The 22681-nt window shown below is 33.4% G+C and overlaps 2 protein-coding genes and 3 pseudogenes across 7 annotated transcripts in view; 3 read left to right on the top strand and 2 right to left on the bottom strand.

The window, feature by feature from the left end:
• The window catches only part of LOC105154230 (uncharacterized), a 242674-nt gene extending 235131 nt beyond the window's left edge, over positions 1 to 7543 (top strand). For all 6 annotated transcript variants that reach the window (XM_087406874.1, XM_087406871.1, XM_087406872.1 and 3 more), the window contains one exon: positions 80 to 7543. In XM_087406874.1, the coding sequence (XP_087263000.1) occupies positions 80 to 304 (225 nt within the window). In that variant the 3' untranslated portion in view covers positions 305 to 7543. The remainder of the gene's footprint in view (positions 1 to 79) is intronic.
• A 3434-nt stretch (positions 7544 to 10977) lies between these two features.
• LOC147909513 (uncharacterized) lies at positions 10978 to 12379 on the top strand (annotated as a pseudogene).
• LOC147909514 (uncharacterized) lies at positions 12273 to 15911 on the top strand (annotated as a pseudogene).
• A 2978-nt stretch (positions 15912 to 18889) lies between these two features.
• On the bottom strand, positions 18890 to 20177 carry LOC147909515 (uncharacterized; annotated as a pseudogene).
• A 965-nt stretch (positions 20178 to 21142) lies between these two features.
• Positions 21143 to 21787, bottom strand: LOC105154233 (uncharacterized). The gene has a single exon (XM_011069593.2). The coding sequence runs from the start codon at positions 21785 to 21787 to the stop codon at positions 21143 to 21145; it is 645 nt and encodes a 214-aa protein (XP_011067895.2).
• Positions 21788 to 22681: the final 894 nt, after the last annotated feature.

Below are 22681 nucleotides of genomic sequence, written 5' to 3' on the forward strand. Positions count from 1 at the left end.
TTGCGCTCTTTCATGACGGACTGTATGTAACTGAGCATCTTTCTGATAATCAGATACTAGCCATCCGTATACGTTTCAGGTTAATTTGGAACAATCTGCGATGGAAGAAATTTTAAAATTTGGCGAGTTTAGTTCTCTATTGAACAAGTCCCATTCCGCGAATTCAACGAATAATAGTGAAAATTCCGGGAATACTGGAGACGATGGCAAGAGGAAAGAAGCGCATCGAGACGAGGATGACTCGTCCCACAGGGAAAAAGACAACCGCGGCTGCCAAGTTGAAAATGGTCAGGACATTGTTTAATAGAATCTTCAGTTGGAATTCGAATTTAAGTGTCTGTAAACTTATTTTTCTATGTACAACCGCAAAACGCGATCAACATCACGTAGAAGAAAAAACTTATCGAGCTTCTTTGAAAAGTCGTGGTATCTTTTTCCTGAGTCTATTTCAAGTTCAATAGGGCTTATAAAATGTCATCTCGTTCCGATTGAATATATTCGTATATGCAAACTATATATGTAGCGAACTATTTAACATAAGTACCTGAAGTATCGACTATTAACATTACTATCAAAGCGCACGAGCCTCTAAAGAAACCAACATGAATGAGAGTTGAAACAGAAGTCGATTATCATTGACTGGATGCATCAGTATAAATTGGTATCGTTAGTATCGAAAGGTAAGTTTATATAAAGGGATATCTACACACACACGCACACACGCACACGCACACACGCACACGCACACACGCACACACGCACACAGTATAAATATATACCCGACCAAATAATACGCGTGAAGAATACGGCCTGACTTTCACTATAAATAATTTTAATTTCTCGACGTATTGTCGCTCGACATTTTATATTAATTGCGATATACTTAGATATCTGAGTTTGAAATTCGAAAGTTTAGGTATGAAGACATCCATGCAGCTACTATAAAAAATAACGCATTCAAACGACATTATTCTAAAGAAATCTTGCGAGAGGCAATGTTGGGTAATATCTAGATACGCATATATCTAAATACATGTATAGAGATACATTTTGTATGTGAGAGCTTGTATGTGAGATATATTCGAATTGGAATATCTGTACCTAAATACAAAACATAGTATCTGAACTGTTTTTTAGATTTTATTTATACATTTTTATATACATTTTCACGTATTTTTTTATCTCTAGTAGAAAAAAATATGTTCTTTTTGAAGATCATATGATTCTTTTTGATTCGAATATTAATGTCGTTCATGGCGCCATAAGGATTTACGTACATGAGTTCAGGAAGCATGCTGTCAGCGCTATTGCGTCTGCATTGGCTACACATGCAGAAAGCAGCTTTGCAATTGTTATAAAATTCTTTAATATATTATCATATTATTTTATGCATTTAAATCCATAAGGAATCAAAGTCAAGAATCGATCATAAGAATTTTACAACAGTAAAGCTGCTTTTTCTGTTAAGTAGCCTTTATATACTGTCGTTCATAAATTTAAAAATACTCGCGATTTTCTCATATATTACAAAAATTTTTAGTGTACATTTTCTTTTGACTGCACTAGTGTAATACTCAAACAATGTAGCGTATTTCCGTGGCGGTGATAGGTGAACTCATTCAGTGTACCGTATTACAGTAACGCAAGTTTTTTGCACGAAGTGGGATTTTGCTACACCATCTCAAAGGGATTGCGTAGAGTCAATGACACTTAGAATTTGGAAAATGGAAATTAACCAGAAGCATGATTTTAACGCAATAATGAAGTAGTATACTTTGGTGTGCACCACTGCACTGCAGTGTAGCACTTACACGCAACTGGTGCGGTGCAAAGCAACTCCCAGTACATCCCAATGAAAAACGCTATTAAATTTCTCGATGAAAAAAGATTGTAGAGAAATTTTTAAAAACATATTTAAAAAAGGGAAAAGCTTTAAATATCGACATTTGAATTTTGTTTTTATGATATTTTATTCCTAAATTATATCAAATTGATATTTTTTAGATTTTTATTACATTTTAAAGCGCTATGACCTGGAATGTATAAACCTGGATGAAACATCATCGGATAAAATTTAACAAATAGAATAATTTCGGTATAAACGCCGCATCTAACAAAAACGTAATTTATTAAGTATTATTTACTATTTTTAAGATAAATGAATTATATCAGTAAAAACTTTGTACTATCTACTATTATAAAAAAAATATTAGAAATCCAAAATACTTATTTTTTATATTAAAAAAAGAACTTCTTGAAACCCTTGCACTTTTGCCGTAGGGGAGACCGAGATAATAGATTCATTTTTCAGTCATTTGTCAGACGAATTTTTACAGAAGAAATTAAGAAAAAAATGAATTCTACATACACACATTTGACTATCTAATAATATTTTAATAATAAGAGAAAACTGATAACTAATATGAAAAAATAAAAACATTTTTCTAGTGCATTCCATCTGATTCAACTAGCTTCGGGACCGGAATAATTTGACTAAGATTATTAAAATAAAGATTAATGTATTTTAAGCTACATCTTTGGATATATATTAATAAAACTTTTATAAAAATATATTTTAAACACAAATATTCGCTTTGCAGAGCAAAACAATGCTTCTTTTTGCAAAATTTGTTTTTTTTTATTTTGTGCAAAAATATGTCGAATGAGCCTAGTTTTCGAGATTGGACATGAGCGACCTAAACTTATAACATTTACCATTGAGGAAAATCTCTTTAAAGGAATAAAATTTTAAAAAAGACTATTTACTATAAGAGTCGTCACTAAATGAGTCATACAATTCATACAATTCATGTTATGATTACTAGTGTACTATCCCCATCCGTTCATTTTTTTAAAAACATTAACAATATACGATAACAAAGACACATAAATAAAAAAAATCTGTTGAACTTTATTAAATAAGAACTACACTTAACTATCTAAGTAGAAATCAAATATCTCAGACAATCATATGCGATTGTAAAACAAAAATTTTAGGAATAAAAATATTTACTTAAGTGTATGATTTTTTAAAAATTGTGGCATAACTTTTACTCGTATCATATTCCCCTGTTACAGTCGAACGACAGGGGAATGCTCGACTATAGTTGGTTGGTTCTTATATTCTGATCCGGTTTAAATTCTCGGTGCAAACTAGGCCATAGATGTGTTTGCAACAAGATGTTACAACAGATTTAACGGCAGTCGCTACTGCGTTCTCAGATACGTTTACCCATGTCTCGCGTGTTTTTAATGTAGCCTCGATTATTCTACTTATCCCTATAGTCAACTGACCCCGTTTCCCCTATATCCCATAGAGGGATGTATTCATAGGGAGAAGGGGATATGTTACGGCTTATGAGAAATTTACAAATAATGAATATAAATAGTAAAATGACACAATAACTTGTAAAATATGTTTACAAAGTTTTATTAAGAAATAAGAATGAAATATGTATATGATATGTATATGTAATAAATAATAATCTTCCTACATATATTACAAGTGTTATTACATGAGGTATATATTTCCTGTAATGTGTTTATTGTATTTAGTGCACTGAATCCAATCTGAGCACTTTGTATGCTTTGAGTAGAAATCCTGTCCGCTAAAAATGCTGTATATCCCGAACAGGTGGGATAACAACAAACTAAACAAAGAATACAAGAACGAAGCACTTATATCTTGCTATACAATATACTTTACTATTCCTCTACACTTATGTATTACAAAATAACCATTAAATCTTTTACGCGCCCTACAATAATCATTTATGTAGATTATTCATGATGACGCCACTTATTACAGTGACAAATCGATTCAACTCAATAATTTCATTAATATTGACATTTATAGTAAGAAACAGAAATCATAACACAATATTAATATTTAGGGTGCGAATGTTTGTGCACGATCCCGGGGCGCGCGCGGAGAACCGCTGTATGCAAGTGAATCGAATACTCGCTGAAATGAGATAGCAACATTTCTCGAGAAGACTCGAAGCCGCTTATCTTGATTGGCGTATGTACGTACCTAGTCAATATAAACAAAGTGCGGAGATTTTTTTTGTATTTTGCAGTATTGATTCGAGATAGCGTAAGAACGCGATTTTTCTTTCTCAAAATACGTTCTTAAAATGTCGAAATCTTTAAAGGAAATATTGACCTTAATTAAAATTGACAAAGATATATATTTATGATGTTTTCACAAAGCCGGACCGGTTTTATTGTAAGCGTTGTTCTACGTACTTATATAACATAACTTCATATTCTCTAAATTGCCACGAGCAAAGTAACAAACATAAACAATATTTGTATAGATCGAAATTATTAACAGATTCTGTCCACGAGATTGACACTGCAAAGATAATAATGACAAGAAAGTCAACATTTTCACAAGAATTATGCGAAACTATTTTAACTGCCGATATTCCATTAAGAAAATTAAACAATCCTAAATTACGCAACTTTCTTGAAAAATGGACGCAACAACATGTTCCGGAAGCATCTACAGTACGAAAAAATTATTTACAATGTTATAATGAAACAATGTGCCAAATTCGTAATTCTGTTGCGGAAAGTGATATTTGGATATCAGTAAATGAAACTACAGATGTCGAAGGCAGAGCTATCGCAAATTGTATTGTCGATACATTCTGATCGTCCCGGTAAAATTTATCTTCTTCATTCAGCAATGCTGGAAAAAACAAATAATAAAACAATTATAAAATTTATTTACGAATCTTTGGAACAATTATGGCCTACTGAAATAAAACATGAAAAAGTATTATTATTATTATTATTATTATTATTATTAGTATTATTATTTGTATTAGACGGTGCTCTTTATATGAAAAAAAATAGAAAAAAATGTACTATATTTTCTAAAATGACACATGTTACTTGTCTGGCACACGGATTGCACCGCGTGGCCGAAAAAATTAGATATATATACAAAAAAGCAAATTGGATAATTTTGGAAACAAAACAATATTTTGTAAAACTCCATATAGAATCGAGTTATTTAAAAAAGTGGGACCAACTGTTCCTTTTTATCATCTTCGCCAATTATAACTCGTGAGGAACTTGGATCGAGGCAGCGTGCTACTATAAAAACCATTTATCGGTAATTAAAAATATAATTTTAACTTTGCCGAATGATTCGGCAGTTATTAAAAAAGCTAAGAAATTATTTCAGTCACCGAAAGTCCAGGAAGAATTAGAAATAATTTATAACAATTTTAAATATATAATAATTTCTCTTAAAAAACTTGAGATTTAGAATCTTTCAAGAATTTTTTTTTATTGCATAATAGATGCAATACAAAAAATACAAAATGTCAAAAATATAATTTTGGAATCAGATGACATTAAATTATGTATTAAAAAAAAAACAAATTTCTGTCTTGAAAAAAAATACAGGATATCAACAATTTGCATCAAATGAGAAATGTATACTTCCTATTTTCAATTACGCACCACTTACTTCATGCGATGTAGAAACCTTTTTAAAACACCTTTTCAAAATATAAATCCATTTTATCGGATGATAGAAGAAATTTCAAATTTGATAATCTAAAAGAAGTTTTGATAATTAATTGTTTTTATAATTAAAATAAGTTTAAAGTTAAAGAATGAATTAAGTCTCTGAAGAAGGCTCAAAAATGAAATCTAAAATTATGATTATTAATAAAAAAGTATTTGGTTAAATTTGTTTTTTCACTTTGCGCATTGATTTCGCGCCTGCATCCTATTTGCCTCCTCGAAAAATGTTGCTGTCTCATTTCAGCGAGCATTCGATTTACTCGCACACAGTAGTTCTTCCCGGGATCGTGCACGAACATCCGCATCCTAATATTATATAACATAAAGGCATGTAATAGAGTAGTATTTGCGAAATTACCTCCATTCCTTCTATTTTTTCTGACTTCTGCGACATAAATCCCAGCACGGCATATTTGTCGGTGTTACCCTAAGCATTTTAAAGTAGACTTCCTAAATTTTAAAATTCTTTTTTGAAAAAAATTAATACGATAATTTTTCGCAATGATATCGAATTTTTATCATGTAACACTTTATTGTATAAAAACTTACTTTTTTAAAAATATTTTTTAATTTCGGAACTAAATAGTTTACGGAAAGAACACAAAAAGAAAAAATATTTGAAACAATGTGCTTGATTCGTACAAATTTGTTCAAAATTAAAAACAAATTTTGAACGTTAACAATAATCATTGATAATAATAAATGTTTTCCAAAGTTTTTAAATAATTTTGAAAAAAATGAATTAAATACATTATATCAAACATTTTATCTCTTTTTTTCGTAAACCTTTTTTCAAGTGTAGAAGTTAGTTTAGAAAAACATTTTAGGAAAAAATAAGCTTTTACACGATAAAATTTTACACATTAAAAATGCGATATCCTTGCAAAAAATCATTGTATCATTTTTTTCAGCAGCACTTTTTTAAAGCTTAGAAAGTCTACTTCATAATGCTTATTTGTTAAATTTATCTGTTGATGTTTCATTCAGGTGCAGCGCTTTCAAAAATATAACAAAAATATTGAAAAAATGTCACTTTTTAATTTCATTTAATTTTAAAATGTCATAAAAACAAAATTCAGCTAGTTAAAAAAAAGCTTTACTTTTCCTCTTTAAAATACATTTTAAACAGCTTTTCTATGAATTTTTTCACCGAGTTCAGTTTTTGTGAAATTCGAAAAAATCGAACTTTTCCAAATTTATGAACGGTATCATAAACATATTCAGGGAATGAAAAGTTATTTTTTAAAAGTAACAAGTTACCGTTACTAGTTACCGATTTTTAAAAGTAACTCGTTACAGTTACCGTTACTTGAGAAAGAAACTTTTCATTACTTTTCTGTTATTTTTTTTTAAATCTACAACCGTCAATCACAGCGGACGGGCCTAAGAGCTTCTCTAGTCTCAAGCACTACGCATTGAAAAAAATTATTGTGTAAAATTACAACTATTATAGTGGATAATTTTGAGACCCACTATAATAGTTGTAAACGTCCAAATGTAAACGTTTGTAAATTTGCAATATGCAAATAAAAATAATTTCTTGGTTTGTACTAGCAGATTGTGGAAGTACAAATACAATGTATATGTGTAGTTACAGGAACGATAATATGATAATACATTTTGCATTATATATTATTATATATTTAATACCAATACGCAAAAAATTTCTTATATTACGTAATATTACTAAAATTTGGATAATTACAGAAAATATTCAAAATATCTTGCTATTTTCAATATAAAATAAGATATGTTTACACAATAAAATTTACATAATTTTTGTGAATTTACATTTGTGAATTTCTGTAAAATTGCATGATTTTTTTATATATACGGGACTAATCATGTAATCTATTTTACATTTATTATATGTGTAAAGAAATTTTTTATAATGTAAGTGTGTCAATCATACAAAGTAACGATAAAAGTAATTGTAAAATTATTATTATCAAAAAAGTGTAACTACGTTACCGTTACAGTTACCAAAGAAAAAAAATAACGCAGTTATCAGTAAAGTTATGAGAAAAGTAACAAGTAACGAGTTACTTCCATTCCCTGAATATATTATATATATTTTGTGTATATTATTATAAAAATAGATTAAAAGTATTTGATATGTATCTGTCTTTTAAAGTATCTGAGCATTTGTATTCGTCTCTTGTTGCATCTTTTCACATATATTTATATCTTTATTGAGATGTATCATAAAAGTATTTTATTCATCACTAGCGAGAGGTCCGTATCATATATATATATATATACATAAGTAATAATATAATACGCAATAGTGTCTGATACAGTGTGAGTTATGCCTGCGTAATAATATTTTGTCATACGCGCGACTATAATACATAAAGTACAAATATTCAAATGTTAGATTACACGTACAACACTCTGCTACGTGACGGCGTAAATTAGGGATATGCGAGTACTCGAATTTTTCTCAGGTCACTATCGTCCCTTGAAGGACAAAAAATCTCCAAATAATAACAATAAACAAACTTCAAAGACAAATTTTCCGGAGTGGAGGTTGAATAACGAGTTTGTAGGCCTCACATTAATAAATAAAAATTAAAACTATGAAATCAGGAGGAAGCTAAGGTTCATATGAGACTTTTCTCTAGGAAGATTCGATTCCGAATATAATGCTATTAACAATAACAATAATGTGGAATCGACATTCTAAATAATTTAATCTCGGCTTATCCAATTTTACTTTGAATCTCGCTATATTATTAGGTGTTGGAATTAATTCGTAGCGTTTTTTAATGAAAGAATGTTATTTATTTCACATGAGCATTAAAAAATACATTAATGAAAGTACTTCCCATCACTTGTAAAACGCTACGAATTAATTCCAACACCTAATAATTATTAAGCACATATATTAAGCATTTGATATCAGTATGAAAACCTCGATACTTCAATCTAATAATAAGATATAATAAATATGATTGTTAAACATTTCAATCTTCTATTAGGTCATCTTCAATAACATTACGGAGATATAATTAGGTTGCGCTATCGAGAATTGCGCTATTAGCCAGTTTGTGTAATACTATCCTTGTTTCACGTCTAATGGATGATGAAGATAGAATGACACAAATAGCGCTAATAGCGTCTCTCCAAATGCAGCCATAGTGAATAATTGGAATGTACTCCTATATAAGAATCGAATAACGGATATCCGTGAATATTCGGAAAAAAATGTTTTATATCTATATAATTATATAAAATTATATAAAATTACATATAATTTTATATAATTATGTATAATTATATGTAAATGAACATATTTTATATACAATTATATTAATTATGAAATTATATAAAATTTTGTATAATTTTATATAATTATATATAAAACATTTTTTCTCAGGTGTAGGGAGAACCGCATGAGTACTCGCACAAATTAGCGCAAATGAATGAGTCTAGGATTCCTCTCGATTTATTTAGATTTTTTAGATAATTTTTTAGATAATTTTATAGCGTATTTCTTTTATAGAGTTTACAATTTGTGCGACATTGTGCCGACAATATTGACGAGATACTCATCTTATCGCAAATATTCATTGAATCAGCTCTATATTTCGAAACATTCGCGAACGTTTGATGCACGTCGGAATATCATATGGAATCATTGTTATTATAATTAGTTATTATTGTTGTGTGTGTGTGTGTATATATATATATATATGTATACATATATATAATTAATTGTTATTGTAAGAAAGGTATTCTGTTTTGTTGATTGGCTGTTGCTCGATCTCGAACTCTGTTCATTCATTCGTGACTGTCTTTTTTCGTGATAATGCAATTATTTTCAGTAATATAGATACTCTAGTTGTATAGTACTCTGCCTAGCGAGGTATGCGAAAGGTTCATATCTTGCATTCTATATAGTGTGTAGCGCATGTAAATAAATTTTCAAGTGAAGATGAGAATCCGCTTTTCATCCATGCTGTAAATCCTATCGCATCTAATTTCCTCTGAGGAACATGCTCTGGTGAAGAAATTCTCATAATAGAGAAAACCGGGGCAAGTTGTTATAAGTAGTAACTAGGCCGATTCTGAATCACTCCGTGTTAGTGCGTATACGCATACGTGGTGTGTGTGTGTGTGTGTGTGTCCGAGAGGTGGGGGAAGTACGTTGCTAGACGTGGCGTTCGAGGAAGGGGGTCTGAGCGTCACTAAGCGAGGGGACTGAGGAAGAGAGACAGGGCCCACCATGTTATTTTTTCTCTTCCACCCATTATAAGGTGCAGTTCTCTCCCTCCAACTCGTTGCGACTCTATACTTACTCATGCTCTCTCTCTCTTCCTCCGGTTGCAGTCCTATATCTATCACATCATTCGCGCGCTTTCTTTCTCTCGTTGTATTCTCCTCCTCGTTGTCTTTTCTTCTCTATTTTATTAAGATGGGTATTTATTTGATGATTTTTATATAATATGACTTAGCGTTTAAATGTAATAATTTTTTAGTTGTAATGAGCGCCTTATCAATTAATATACGGAGTACGAAAGGAATGATGTAGGAACAAAGGAATAAATAATTTTAAACATAAAGTAATATTTATTAATATTTATTTTTTAATATTCACATTTTTTTTATTCGTATAACGTATGGTATACAATTTGATCTAAAGCGTATGCTATCAATTCACATTCTATAAAGGAATTTTTATCGCAGTATCGCGTTTGTTAATAACACATTTTTGACATAAATATAAAAAAAATGTTTAAATTTCTTACTCGTGTTATACACATTCTGAGATAGTCCTAAATGTATAGTACATGCTCGACACAATGTTCGAGCATAAAAAGCAAGGTTGATGGCATCATATACAAACATTTACCGCATAATAATTTTACTTTGTATGTACCATGCAGTTTACAAAATTCCACATTCAGACTTTGAATGGTTAGGAATGATGGCATAATTACAAACCGCAGGAGCTGCTTAATATTCTCGCGTCTGTCGATAAATGCTTTCCTGTTGCGTGAGGTAGGATTATCCGGTTATCTCGAGTATCATCACAATTGCAATTTCAACATGGGATACAAGTCCTACGTTGATTTCTATGTCTAAATATTTAAGCCGCAGGCGTTAATGAGTATCTCCTTCCCAAGATGCAAGAGGTATAACGAGGTTTCAAATGAGAAGATACACTGTAAAACAAATAGAAAATAAACGATACGTAGAAAAATGTGTAACATATCAAATGTGTGCACAAAATTTTTTATGCAATTGAACACAAACTTACTGTCTCCCGCGTGCTTCATCCTGTTGAATCAAAACGTAATAGTTCATAGTTTGAGATTTTTTTTCGGAGAACTTAGCGATAGCTGTCCGTCGAATCCATCTGAGAGACTGATGCGATAATATTGTCCGTTCTTCTTTTAAATAATGCTCCTTTTCACATTTTTTTATATATGTCGTGTAACATGTGTCCTATTTGCATACAGTGATACGTATACAAGGTGTTGTGAAAGTTTTGTCGAAGATATAAAAACAGACTAAAAATATACATTTTTTCAAAACTTTTTTAATGAAAAAATTGTGAAAAAAAAGGATATTATAATATGGAGCAAATGGAGCATAATCTGATGGAACAAGCCGCTCAGTTGAATGCACGAGAAGAATTTCTTGCGTGACAACGATGTAACGATTTCATCGAATCGCTGGAGGAACAAAGCAGCATTAAACGTCCGCGATTACTGATTATCGGTGTTAAACAATCGTCGTCGTTGATCACTCGTATCGCGCGACTCGAAAGTTTAAAAGATTCGGTGCGTGGACGTTTCATGCAAGTAGGTGCCAGATACAGCGCGGGACTTAGATGGCGCGAGATAGATACCGCGTTCGAAAACCGTATACTGACCGGCGCGGAAAATTAACTCTGGACACATCAAATCTCGTCAGTTTCTTGAAGATGCGAGAAAAATTGTGCTTGAGCGTGTGCAAATTGTTATGGAGAGATATAACAATATAAAGTAAACACCGTGTTTAATGACGAATTTATATCATATGATAAACGTGCAAATAAAAGTGTCAGTACGAAAAACTATAAATTCTTTAATTCATCCGATTTAAAAGAATGGTACGCGTCGTGCATTCGCCTCGAGCCCATCTTAGCGTCGCTCGAGGAATTTCAGGAGCGTGATAGCGGGTGGACGCTGTCGCGTATCCTAAATTTGACTGTTGATATAAACAAGTACGATCCATTGCATGCGGGATACCACATTGAGTTACCGAGGGAAATTAAAATGAAAAAAGCGGTAATCAACGTGCAATCTTTAGACAATGTGTGTTTTGTCTGGTCGGTGGTAGTCACTCTACACTCGGCTCAAAGTAATACAAATCGAGAGTCATCATATCCACATTATACGACGGTATTAAATCTTAAAGACATCCAGTTTCCAATAACATTGAGTCAAATTAAAAAAATTTGAAAATTTCTCAACGACATCTCCATCAACGTGTACGGCTCCGAGAAGCAAGAAGAAATGACGATTCTTTCTTTACGGCTCACCGATATAAAGAGGGACAAGCACGTCAATTTGCTTTACGTACAGGATCCACAGAACAATAACGCGGAGCATTTTGTGTAGATCAAGGATCTGTCCCGCCTTGTGAGCTCGTAACTCAGAAAAAAAGAGCGCAAGAAGTACTTTTGCGATCGGTATGTATATATAATTAAAAATTACGTAAAAAATTTTTTATAACATAAAAAGTTCTTTGAGAAAATAATAAATTATACTTCTTTTTTCAGATGCTTACACTTTAGCTCGAATGCAAAACTGGAAATCCACGCAATAGACTACGAAAAATTAAATGACGATGCCATCAGGTTACCTAGCGAAGACGACAAGTGGTTGAGCTTCGGCAACTACATCAGGAAGGATCGTTCCCGTATCCCGTTCATAGTCTACGCCGATTTGAAATGCACCCTGGAAAAAACGAAGAGGAATATCGAAACGTCCAGCTACACGTATCACCGGATATTTAGTTTAGCATATTATGTCCGCTGTTCGTACGACGATTCGTTATGTATATATAAGTTTCGTCATAGTAACAATTGCGTCGCGGGATTCGTCGAGGAACTTAAAAACTTAGCGTATAAAATAAAGACTATCTTATTGAACTAACGTTCCCATGGCAGATTTTACGCGAGATGATATGAAAAATTTTAATAACGCTACGCACTACCACATGTGTGAAAAACTGTTTGCGCCGGATGACACGCGGGTACGCGATCATTGCCACTTGACCGGGCGATACAGAGGTCCCGCGCATTCAAACAACTTGCAACTTGAATTACAGAGATTCATATTGCATTCCCATAGATTTTCATAATTTATCGGGATACGACGCGCATTTTATTATCAAGAATACAATTATCGCGTATATAAAGGATGAGTAGATATACTTCCTATAACAAAAGAAAAATATATTTCTTTCACAAAACATGTCGACGACACTGCAAATAATAAGAAAAAATGTATAAATTTACGTTTTATTAATTCTTATAAATTTCTCAGTACCAGTTTAGAAAAATTGACGTCGTATCTCAATAAAGATAAATTGAAAATTATACGGTCAGAATTTTTTAACCTCAGCGCGGAGGATTTCGATCTTCTCACACACAAAGGCATATTTCCGTACTAGTACATTGACTGCGTCGAAAAATTAAAAGAAACCGAGTTACTATCGCGCGAATTATTTTATAGTTCGCTGACAGGTGATATCTGAGAGCGATTATGCGCACGCCGTTAACGTGAGGCAGCGGTTCTCCATTCGAATATAGCTCGGTGAATATAGTATGATATAATTTGTATTTAAAGACAGACGTTTTGTTGTTAGCCGACGTTTTCGAAAATTTCAGTAACAGTTGCATCACGAGTTACTCGACCCCGCATATTATTATACATTACCGGGTTTTACATAGAGTGTGATGTTAAAACATACATGTGTAAAATTTGAACTTCTTACGGACATCGACATGATCGTGTTCATCGAATGCGATATACGTGGAAGTCTGAATCAATGTTCAAACAGATATGCACGGGCTAACAATAAGTAGGGAAGACCGGGGTCAGTTGAATATAGGGATAAGTAAAATAATCGAGGCTACATTAAAAACAAAATACACGTTTATGACTTACATAAACGTGTCTGAGCACGCAGCAGCGACTGCTGCTAAAGTTTGCTGTAACATCTCGTTACGAACACATCTATGAAGTTTTGTCACAATTTTAAAAAATCACCTAAGTAAATATTTTTATTCTTAAAGTTTTGGTTTTACAATCATATATGATTGTCTGAGATATTTGATTTCTTAGATAATAAGTGTAGTTCTTACTTAATAAAGTTCAACAGATTTTTTTCATTTATGTGTCTTTGTTATCGTATATCGTTAATATTTTTAAAAAATGAACGGATGGGGATAGTGGATTAACCACAGCATGGAACTGTATGACTCATTTAACGACTCTTATAATACTTACTCAAAATTTTATTCCTTTAAAGAGATTTTCCTCAGTGGTAAATGTTATAAGTTTAGTTCCCTCATGTCCAATCTCGAAAACTAGGCTTATTCGATGTATTTTTGCATGAAATGAACAAATTTTGCAAAAGAAGTATTGTTTTGTCCTGCGAAGTGAATGTTTGTGTTTAAAATATATTTTTATAAAAGTTTTATTAATATGTAGTAAAAAATGTAGCTTAAAATACATTAATCTTTATTTTAATAATCTTAGTCGAATTATCCCGGTCCCGGGGCTAGTTGAATCAGATGGAATGCGTTAGAAAAATGCATTTTTTTCATATAGTTATCAGTTTCCCTTTATTATTAAAATATTATTAGTTAAATGTATGTAGTAACTGGTGTAGAATTCATTTTTTCGATAAGTCTCTTAATTTTGTTTATAAAAATTCGAAACTAAAAAATGAGTCTATTAGCCCCGGTCTCCCCTACATACAGTCGTACGATCCATCGAAACCGTCGTATCTTATGTACTTTGATGTTAACAACCTGAACGATTGGACAATGTGTCAACCATTACCATATTTCGATTTTCGATGAGTCGACGATGTAGAAAATTTTGATGTTACTATCATTGCGACAGATTTACCTACAAGTTACGTTCTCGAGATAGACTTAGAGTATCCGCAACACGACGTCTTCACGACGCACACATAGACTTACCATTCTATCCGACGAGTGAGAAACCATCCAGTGAAAACCATCAACAAGCGAGAAAAGAAGTTCTTCTTTGTTACGTTGTATGATAAGAAGCATTATGTAATTTATTATCGTAATCTACAACAATCTACTCACGTCACGGTCTCAAAATCGCAAAAATTTATCGCATACTGCAAATCACACAATCTCGCTTCGCGAATACATCGAACTCAACGAATTTGAGAAAAATTTGTATAAATTAATGAATAATGCTGTATTTGATAAAACCATGGTGAACCATGGTGAACGCAATCATATCGACGTGCGACTTGTAACACGTTGGGACGAGAGATACGGTGCGGAGGCAATGATCGCGAAACCAAACTTTCATAATAGAAGCGTTTTTTCCGAGAATCTAGTCACGATAGAAATGCGTAAATTCGAGGTGAAATTCGACAAACCGATATACGTGGGTATGTATTCTCGATATATCCATGACATGTTTGTACGAATTTCACTACGAGTACATGGCACCACTGTTTCGCGAAAATTGTAAAATTATGTACACTTATACGGATAATCTCATTTACTTGAGTGTGACAACGTCTACGATATTATGAAACGTGATATCAATCGATTCGACACTAGCGATTATGCGGTCGACAATGCGTATTGTATTACCACTAACTAATAAAAAAATTTCGAGCTTAATGAAAGATGAAAACAACGGCACAATCATAACCGAATTCGTCGGGTTTAGAGCAAAAATGTACGCTTTGTTCGTCGATGGGAAGAAGAATATGAAGAAAACAAAAAGGAGTCAAAAGTAACGTTATAGCGAAATCGATAACATTTGATGATTACATGTCTAAATAACTAAAATCGAAATGAAGCACAGGCAATCGTACATAAGATCGAAATTGCACGAAGTATGTATACACGATATCGGAAACGAAAATTGCTCTAAATCCATACGATGACAAGCGATACATTATGCCAGAATTTACAGACATACTGCCATGAGGACATTATAAGATATTACTATATAAAAGAAAAGAGAAATAAGTAAAATGAATCTCATTTTTGTACACTTATGTATTTGTAATAAAAAACTTATTTTTTTGTATGTTTATATTATGTATTTTTTTAATTAAAAAAATCTCAATTACATGTTTGCATATTATATGTACTGATATATAATTCGTAGAAATACTTTCATTTATAACACATTGTCCTTGTGTATCCATGAATTGTGCGAATTATCAAATCCCAGCCATTTCACGTAAACGTCATTCCCCTTTTTGCGCAACACTTTTTCAACCAGATATACATCGGGATTAGCGACGCGATGTAACTTGTACTCATAGAATCTTCCAGCGACTGATTTTCTGCGATAATCTTCCAGAAGATACGTCATTAATTTTCTGTACGATTCTAAACACCTCCGTGATTAAATTTGGCGTGTAACCTTTCGCAAAGGTTATCTTGAATTTGCTCATACGTATCGAGTCATCCACTTTGAATCGCGAGAGTGTGACGGTCTTTACACTATACCGTGATTAAAAGTTTGTTGATGATTGTGGGAGTCACATCGATAAGTTGTACGATAGTTCGATGTTTTCGTACTCTGATACTAGACGTGGCAGCAAGTCGATCCATTTGTAATTTTCATTGTGCGTAAATTTTTTCCATATATCGTTTTTCAATGTACGATTGAACCATTCGACGACCGACGCCTTCATTATGGAATGCAATGAATAATAATTTATGTTGTGTTTTTTAAAGTTTTTGCACGTTTGTGTTGTAAAATTCTTTTCTCATATCGGTTTGCAAATTTTTCAGGCATCTTCTATCATCTCGAATTATCTTTGCTATCGCTGTTATCTCATTTCCATTCTTTATTTTGAGCGGTACAGCTCGTGTATGCTTACTCAACATATCGATAACAGTAAGAATGTAGTAATAACCTTTGTTAAATCGTGTGTAAGGGCGCATTTTGATCACATCAGCCTATCACAGGTCATTGTATCCGTAAACTATGACACGTCTGGGTGGAAAATTTTTTCTCGCTGGAGCGTGCAGTTCATCTACTAGTCGCCACTTTTCAAGACTTTTCTTCTCAGACATTTTTTTGTCGTGTATACGATGCAAAAAAATGTTACAAAGATTTTACGCAATCAATACGTTGTTGATCAATGTTTCGACTAAAATTGCTGCGTATTTCCCGTTTCAATTTATAATAAGGTCAGCTTCACGAAGTTTCTCAATAATGGATAAGATTTCGTTATCGTGGGCATTATGACCTGTCTGAAGTCTCAAGCAATCGAAGACGATCCACAAGTTCGTTAGGATTGTCCCAATAAACATAATCGATTTTATTTTCATTTAGAGTCATGGTACGCGGTATTATACCTTTTCCGACTTTTTCGCCTAACTTGTTGTTTAGTTTCCTGGCGGGTGGTATACCCGTTCCAACTTGTATTTTACCGGTCACCAAGGGTGTTATTATATTTTTATATTTGCACTCTTTGCTACCCACTATTGGATTATCCGCTTTATGGCGCCTATGAGCATTCAGTTGCCAACAGTATATTTTTATATGCTAATTTATCATTCTCTGGATAAATAGTGTTGTCGGGAATATTTTTGAAAATTAATTCATACATCCCAGGTAACCCCATACCTTTATATTTTACTCCATCTCGATCACGAAATCTCTGTGTCTAAATCGAACTGTTTATCACTGAGCATCGTGCCGTTCTTATTGAGATATACACCATAAACGTGATCTCCTTTTCTCTGACGCCACCGAGAAGCATATTTACGTATTTTTATCCCAGCGGCCAGTTGATTATACAACTTTTCACGAACTTGTTGCGTTTGATAAGATTGTTTAACTAATGTTTCAAGCAGTTCATAAACATTTTGGGCGTTTCATAAACATCTTCGGCTAAGGGAGAATGTAAATGTGAAATTTTATCTAAACTCTGAATTTTATCCGTACGATTTAAATCTAGACTTTGACAAACGCAGAGCTGCTATTTTGTATGATATGTATTTACGTTTCCGTACGTCTTACTATCAAATTCCTCGTGAAAGAAATGAATCGTCATTCCAATTAAATTTTTTGAGAAATTTTACTCTAGTAATCATTGATTGTTCGCGATAAAATGAGTTCGTCAGGAGTGGCACTGTGAATGTACGATTAGAATTTGAATTCAAAGAGATTGTAACCACGAATACAACCGCTTATTGCCTCATCATACACGACCGCGTAATCGAATACAGCTCAATGTCCAACGTAGCACGCAAAATTGCGTAAATTATCGTTTTCGCGAAAGTGTAATACTCTCTTTTTGATATAAGGGATAAAAGTCAAGATTTTTTTCTGGTCGAGAACAGTCTCAAAAAGTCATTCGCTATGGCCATATCAACGTTTGTGGCTTTGCAAGGATTTGTCGTTGGAAGGAGATTTATTGAAGGAAGTAACTGTGCTGAGAAAAGGAGCCATTCTTTCTTATTACATTTTATATGCCCCATGTCATGGAATATCTTGATAAGATCTGAAAAATCTTGTTTCCTGCTTATCCACCATAGATTGCAATGGGAAGACGGAATGATTCTACAACATGGCGAAACATCTGATTATAATGGCTATAATCGGTGCAGAAGAGAATGACAACAATAAGACTTTCATAATAAGACTCTCATATAGGTTAAAGGACATAAAAAACGCGAATGATTGGCTGATTTACTCAATAGTGACAACATGACCATTGAAACCTTGGACGTTGATTATGAAGATATAGAATCTTTGAATAATCTAGATACTAATATTATGTGGAAAACATGCTAAGAATTGTGCGTTACAAAATGTATTATATTTAAAATATATAACTGGTGATCACAACGTCAAAAAGAATTGTATCAATTTGAAAAAAATAAAGTATGAGATTTTTTTTAAATATTATAACTAGTATTTTTAATTTCTTTTCCCTTTCTCAGTAATTAAGAATCAATTAACAATATAATAGCTATTCGGTAGTACGATCCAATAAGTATTCATGTTAGTGAATAAGAAAGCGCGTGTCACGCTTCGCCTTTGTCTTATACCATTAAAAATTAGTTTTTTTGACTGAGATATATAATGTTAACATGGAATTATTTTTTTTATAAATGATATCTTGCAAAAATATTTACGTTTTTCGTCGTGTCTTTCGGAAGTGATATTATACTTTTTTTATATACTTTTGATCGAGCAATGCTAAGGATTCTTTTCGAAAAATATCAGATATCCTGGAACAGACCATTTAGATTGAATCAACCAAAAAGCCTTTGAATATGGATAAACAAATCTTGAGTAATATCATTGCAATAAAACATCCTTCTTTTTCAGTAGTTTATCCATTATATCCGCTAATTAGTCATGTCATGTTGACGCTCGATAAGTTCTGTTTTAAGATGCTTAAGGTGATGCTTTAATCTCTTCATAACTTTCTCAGCTCGATATGTTTTTATTCGCAAATAACTTATTTTCTTTTTCTATGGCGAAGACACTGCCAATCAAATTCTTTTTACATCACTATTTACCTTGAGACGCTTTCTCTTTCATTGGATCGATCTTTTAATATTCGGACATAATGGACAGATTTTAGAATCAGCTACCAACAGCGAACATTTATTATGTCGCCATGTTCCAATGGAATCTTTGTAGGCCAAAACATAATCGAACATTACCAAATCATTGTCACTGACATTTATGGCACCTTTGCAAATATTTAAGTCTATTTGAAAGAGTATTTCGTTCAAATCTTTGAGTAATGTGATCCACTTACATCATATATCGAGTAAATTAGATTCAATTATTGGCCTTCGCATTACATTTACTATCAGCTTCGTATCATTGAGGAGAAAAACCTCCTTTACTGACTCTAGCGTAAACCAATTTGAGAAGTTTTTTAAAAATAGACATTCGTACATGTAAAACACAATAGCTTCTGCATTATCACAGGATACAATCCGATATTCCCAATTGGCTGGCATAAAATGCCTTGTTTGACACAACTATCAAAAGTAAGCATCACATTTTCATTAACATAATTAGCATCGTCCTTTGTACTGTTTGCTCTGATGTGTTCGGCATGAATTTCACATTCTTTATTTTCAAAATTTATATCTGTTGAATTGATTGCTTCGATTATTATCGGTTCTTGAGGTTTAACTACTGTCACCTCTGTCCATGGAAATTGCGAAGGTACAACTCCTTTACACAATTTGGAGCTTTGTACGATGCACTCTAAAATCAAACAATACATTTTAAGAACAATAACAAACATATAATTAGAGACAAAGATGTACAAATGTTACTTACAGTGCCACTTATCTTTCCGTTATAAAGCAGGTCTTCTTTCCAAAGAATTTCTTCTAGTAAAAAGTGATTCGCACACATCACTTATTTATCCTTTTTATCCAAAGTACTCTTTTGATCTAGAATACTTCTTTTCAAAGCCATTTACCACAATTTAGCAATTTTTTCATCACTTAGCACAGAGAAACAAGGCACTTTTTCAGAATTGGATTTATATTCTATCGTACAGCCAGGCGCAATACACTTACATAGCATTGTCTATTTTTTTTATCAAGAAAATGCAGCACAAATAACATTAATTAACTGCAAGAATTCACAATTGTCACTCGAAGCTTCTTTTTCTTTTTTGTCTTTTAATGATCTTCATAATGAGATTCACTTGGCCAGTCTGTATCCAAGCGATCCAAGCACAGTTGAAGTCGCTTTCCAAGAATAATAAAATGATGCAAGGATCACCTAAGCACAAAGTTTGTCGCTCGAAGCACTTGAAGGACTTGAAGCAAACAGTTGAGAGAAACATGGAGAAATAATATGCTAAACATGCCGGACAGGCAGGACCGGTTCGTATGGGAATAGGTGATTCAATTGACGAGTTAAATTCTCAAGACAAGCCCACGCTTGTCGTGTGATGTGATATAAAAGGCATTGATCGATACTTTCCTTGTAACTAGTAACAATGTATTTTATTGCGGGAACACGAATGAATGTGACCGTACAGGATGAGCGCCATAATCTATCTATCTTCTTATTTTTCTTTGACGCTGCTTGTAGGCAACTCGCAACCTACAAAATCCCTAGGCTTTCTACACTCGCTGCGCTAGTGAGGTATTGAGAACGTAGTTCCCTACATATTGCCTCCCGAGTGACAACGAATCTAAACACTATGCTTATTAACTAGGTTAACAAAATACTGTTTTAGTGACAGGTACATTTATAATGCCGGCACTTAGATCTATCATATAAAACATATAAAACGTATTATATAAAACATATTATATAAAACATATCATTGTCTTTGGTGTCTATCTTAAGCTAATTACATTTTGTCATTGGGAGTATTTATTATAATTATAAGGCGAAGGTGACTTTTTTCTTCGGACGCGCATATGTTTTTTTAAAGCTGGTTGCTCGTTGCTGAACGAATTGGTTATTTGTCCTGCTTCTAGGGTTGCACTACATAAGTCATCGCGTATGCCATATGCTGGTTTTAAATTTTCGACCGATACACTGCGCTGTGTACCGTTAACATCAATGTCGAATACTCGATCCGACACACAATTTACGATTTTGTGAGGGCCGGTGTAGGGACATTCTAACGCTCTCTTGGTATCGCCCAACCATAGAAACACATGGAAACATGAGTATAAATCTTTGAATACAAATACGCGTTTCTTATGCTCTACCGAGTTTGACTTAATTTTGCGCATATGCTCGTGGAATTCTTCGATGAACATTTTAGGATTAGGAATGAAGTCGTCCGGCAGTACAAATTTTCCGGGGACGCGCAGCGTCGTTTCGTAAACGAATTCTGCAGGCGATGCACCGGTGTCAAGGCAGACATGAGTACGCAGACCTAATAGTACGGTCGAAAGTATTCGTGACCAACTTTTATTAGCATGACACATTATTGCAGTCTTTAAGCTTCTATGCCACTGCTCGATCATATCATTCGAGGCGGGGTGATACGCCATGGTACGAATTCGTTAACAGCCGATCAGCTGAAGAAGTGCAGTAAAAAGTTGTGCTTCGAACTGGCTACCTTGATCCGTAGTTAACGTTTTAGGTGCTCGAAAGTTTGCTATCCAGTTGTCATAAAACGCGCATGCCACTGTAATGGCTTCGGTGTCTTTGAAAGGTCTTGCTACTGGCCAACGCGAAAATCTCAATCAATAATCGTCACACAATATTTGTACCCGTCCGACCCGTCAGGCAAAGGATTTATTAAATCCATGTGAACATGCTCGAAACGCCCGTCAGGCGTGACAAATTTTTTAGGATTTAGATGAACAAGTCGAGTTATTTTTGACTGTTGACAATCTAGACAATTTTTGCATCATTTCGCAATGTCGCGATGCATGTTAGGCCACACATACCGTTGACGGATGAACCGATCAGTGACTTTAGGGCCCGGATGAGCCGCGTCATGAAACATGTGAAAGACGCGATCTCGTAAAGATGCTGGTATATAGGGGCGGATTGCCTCGCCGGTCATTTCACAATAAAGTATAGTATGCGTCGGCTGCTACTGAATTCGCTTCATAGTAAGCGAAAATTCAGGAGATTCGCGGATGGACCGTAGCTCCTCGTCTTGTTCTTGTTGCTGTGCAAGCTCATTTAGTTCAATCTCAGCAGATAAACGGATGGCTTCGATGCGGGAAAGGGAATCCACCACGATGTTATCTTTGCCCGATAGGTATTCGATACGCGTGGTGGAGGATTTCCTTCGAGGAAATAACGAAAGTATTTAACTGCCTCGGCAATTACTATGAGCTCCCGATCGTACGCTCTGTAGTTCTGTTGCGCCGAACTTAATTTGTGCAAAAAGAACGCAAGCGGTTTCCACGAGTCGTCCAGGCGTTGTTCGG

The sequence above is a fragment of the Acromyrmex echinatior genome, chromosome 6, assembly GCF_024713525.1.
Source record: "Acromyrmex echinatior isolate Ae372 chromosome 6, ASM2471352v2, whole genome shotgun sequence".
NCBI classification, from domain to species: Eukaryota; Metazoa; Arthropoda; class Insecta; order Hymenoptera; family Formicidae; genus Acromyrmex; species Acromyrmex echinatior.

Bases quoted from the DNA above. Each gene is read 5' to 3' on its own strand.
- LOC105154233 (XM_011069593.2), bottom strand. From the start codon at position 21,787: ATGGCGTATCACCCCGCCTCGAATGATATGATCGAGCAGTGGCATAGA.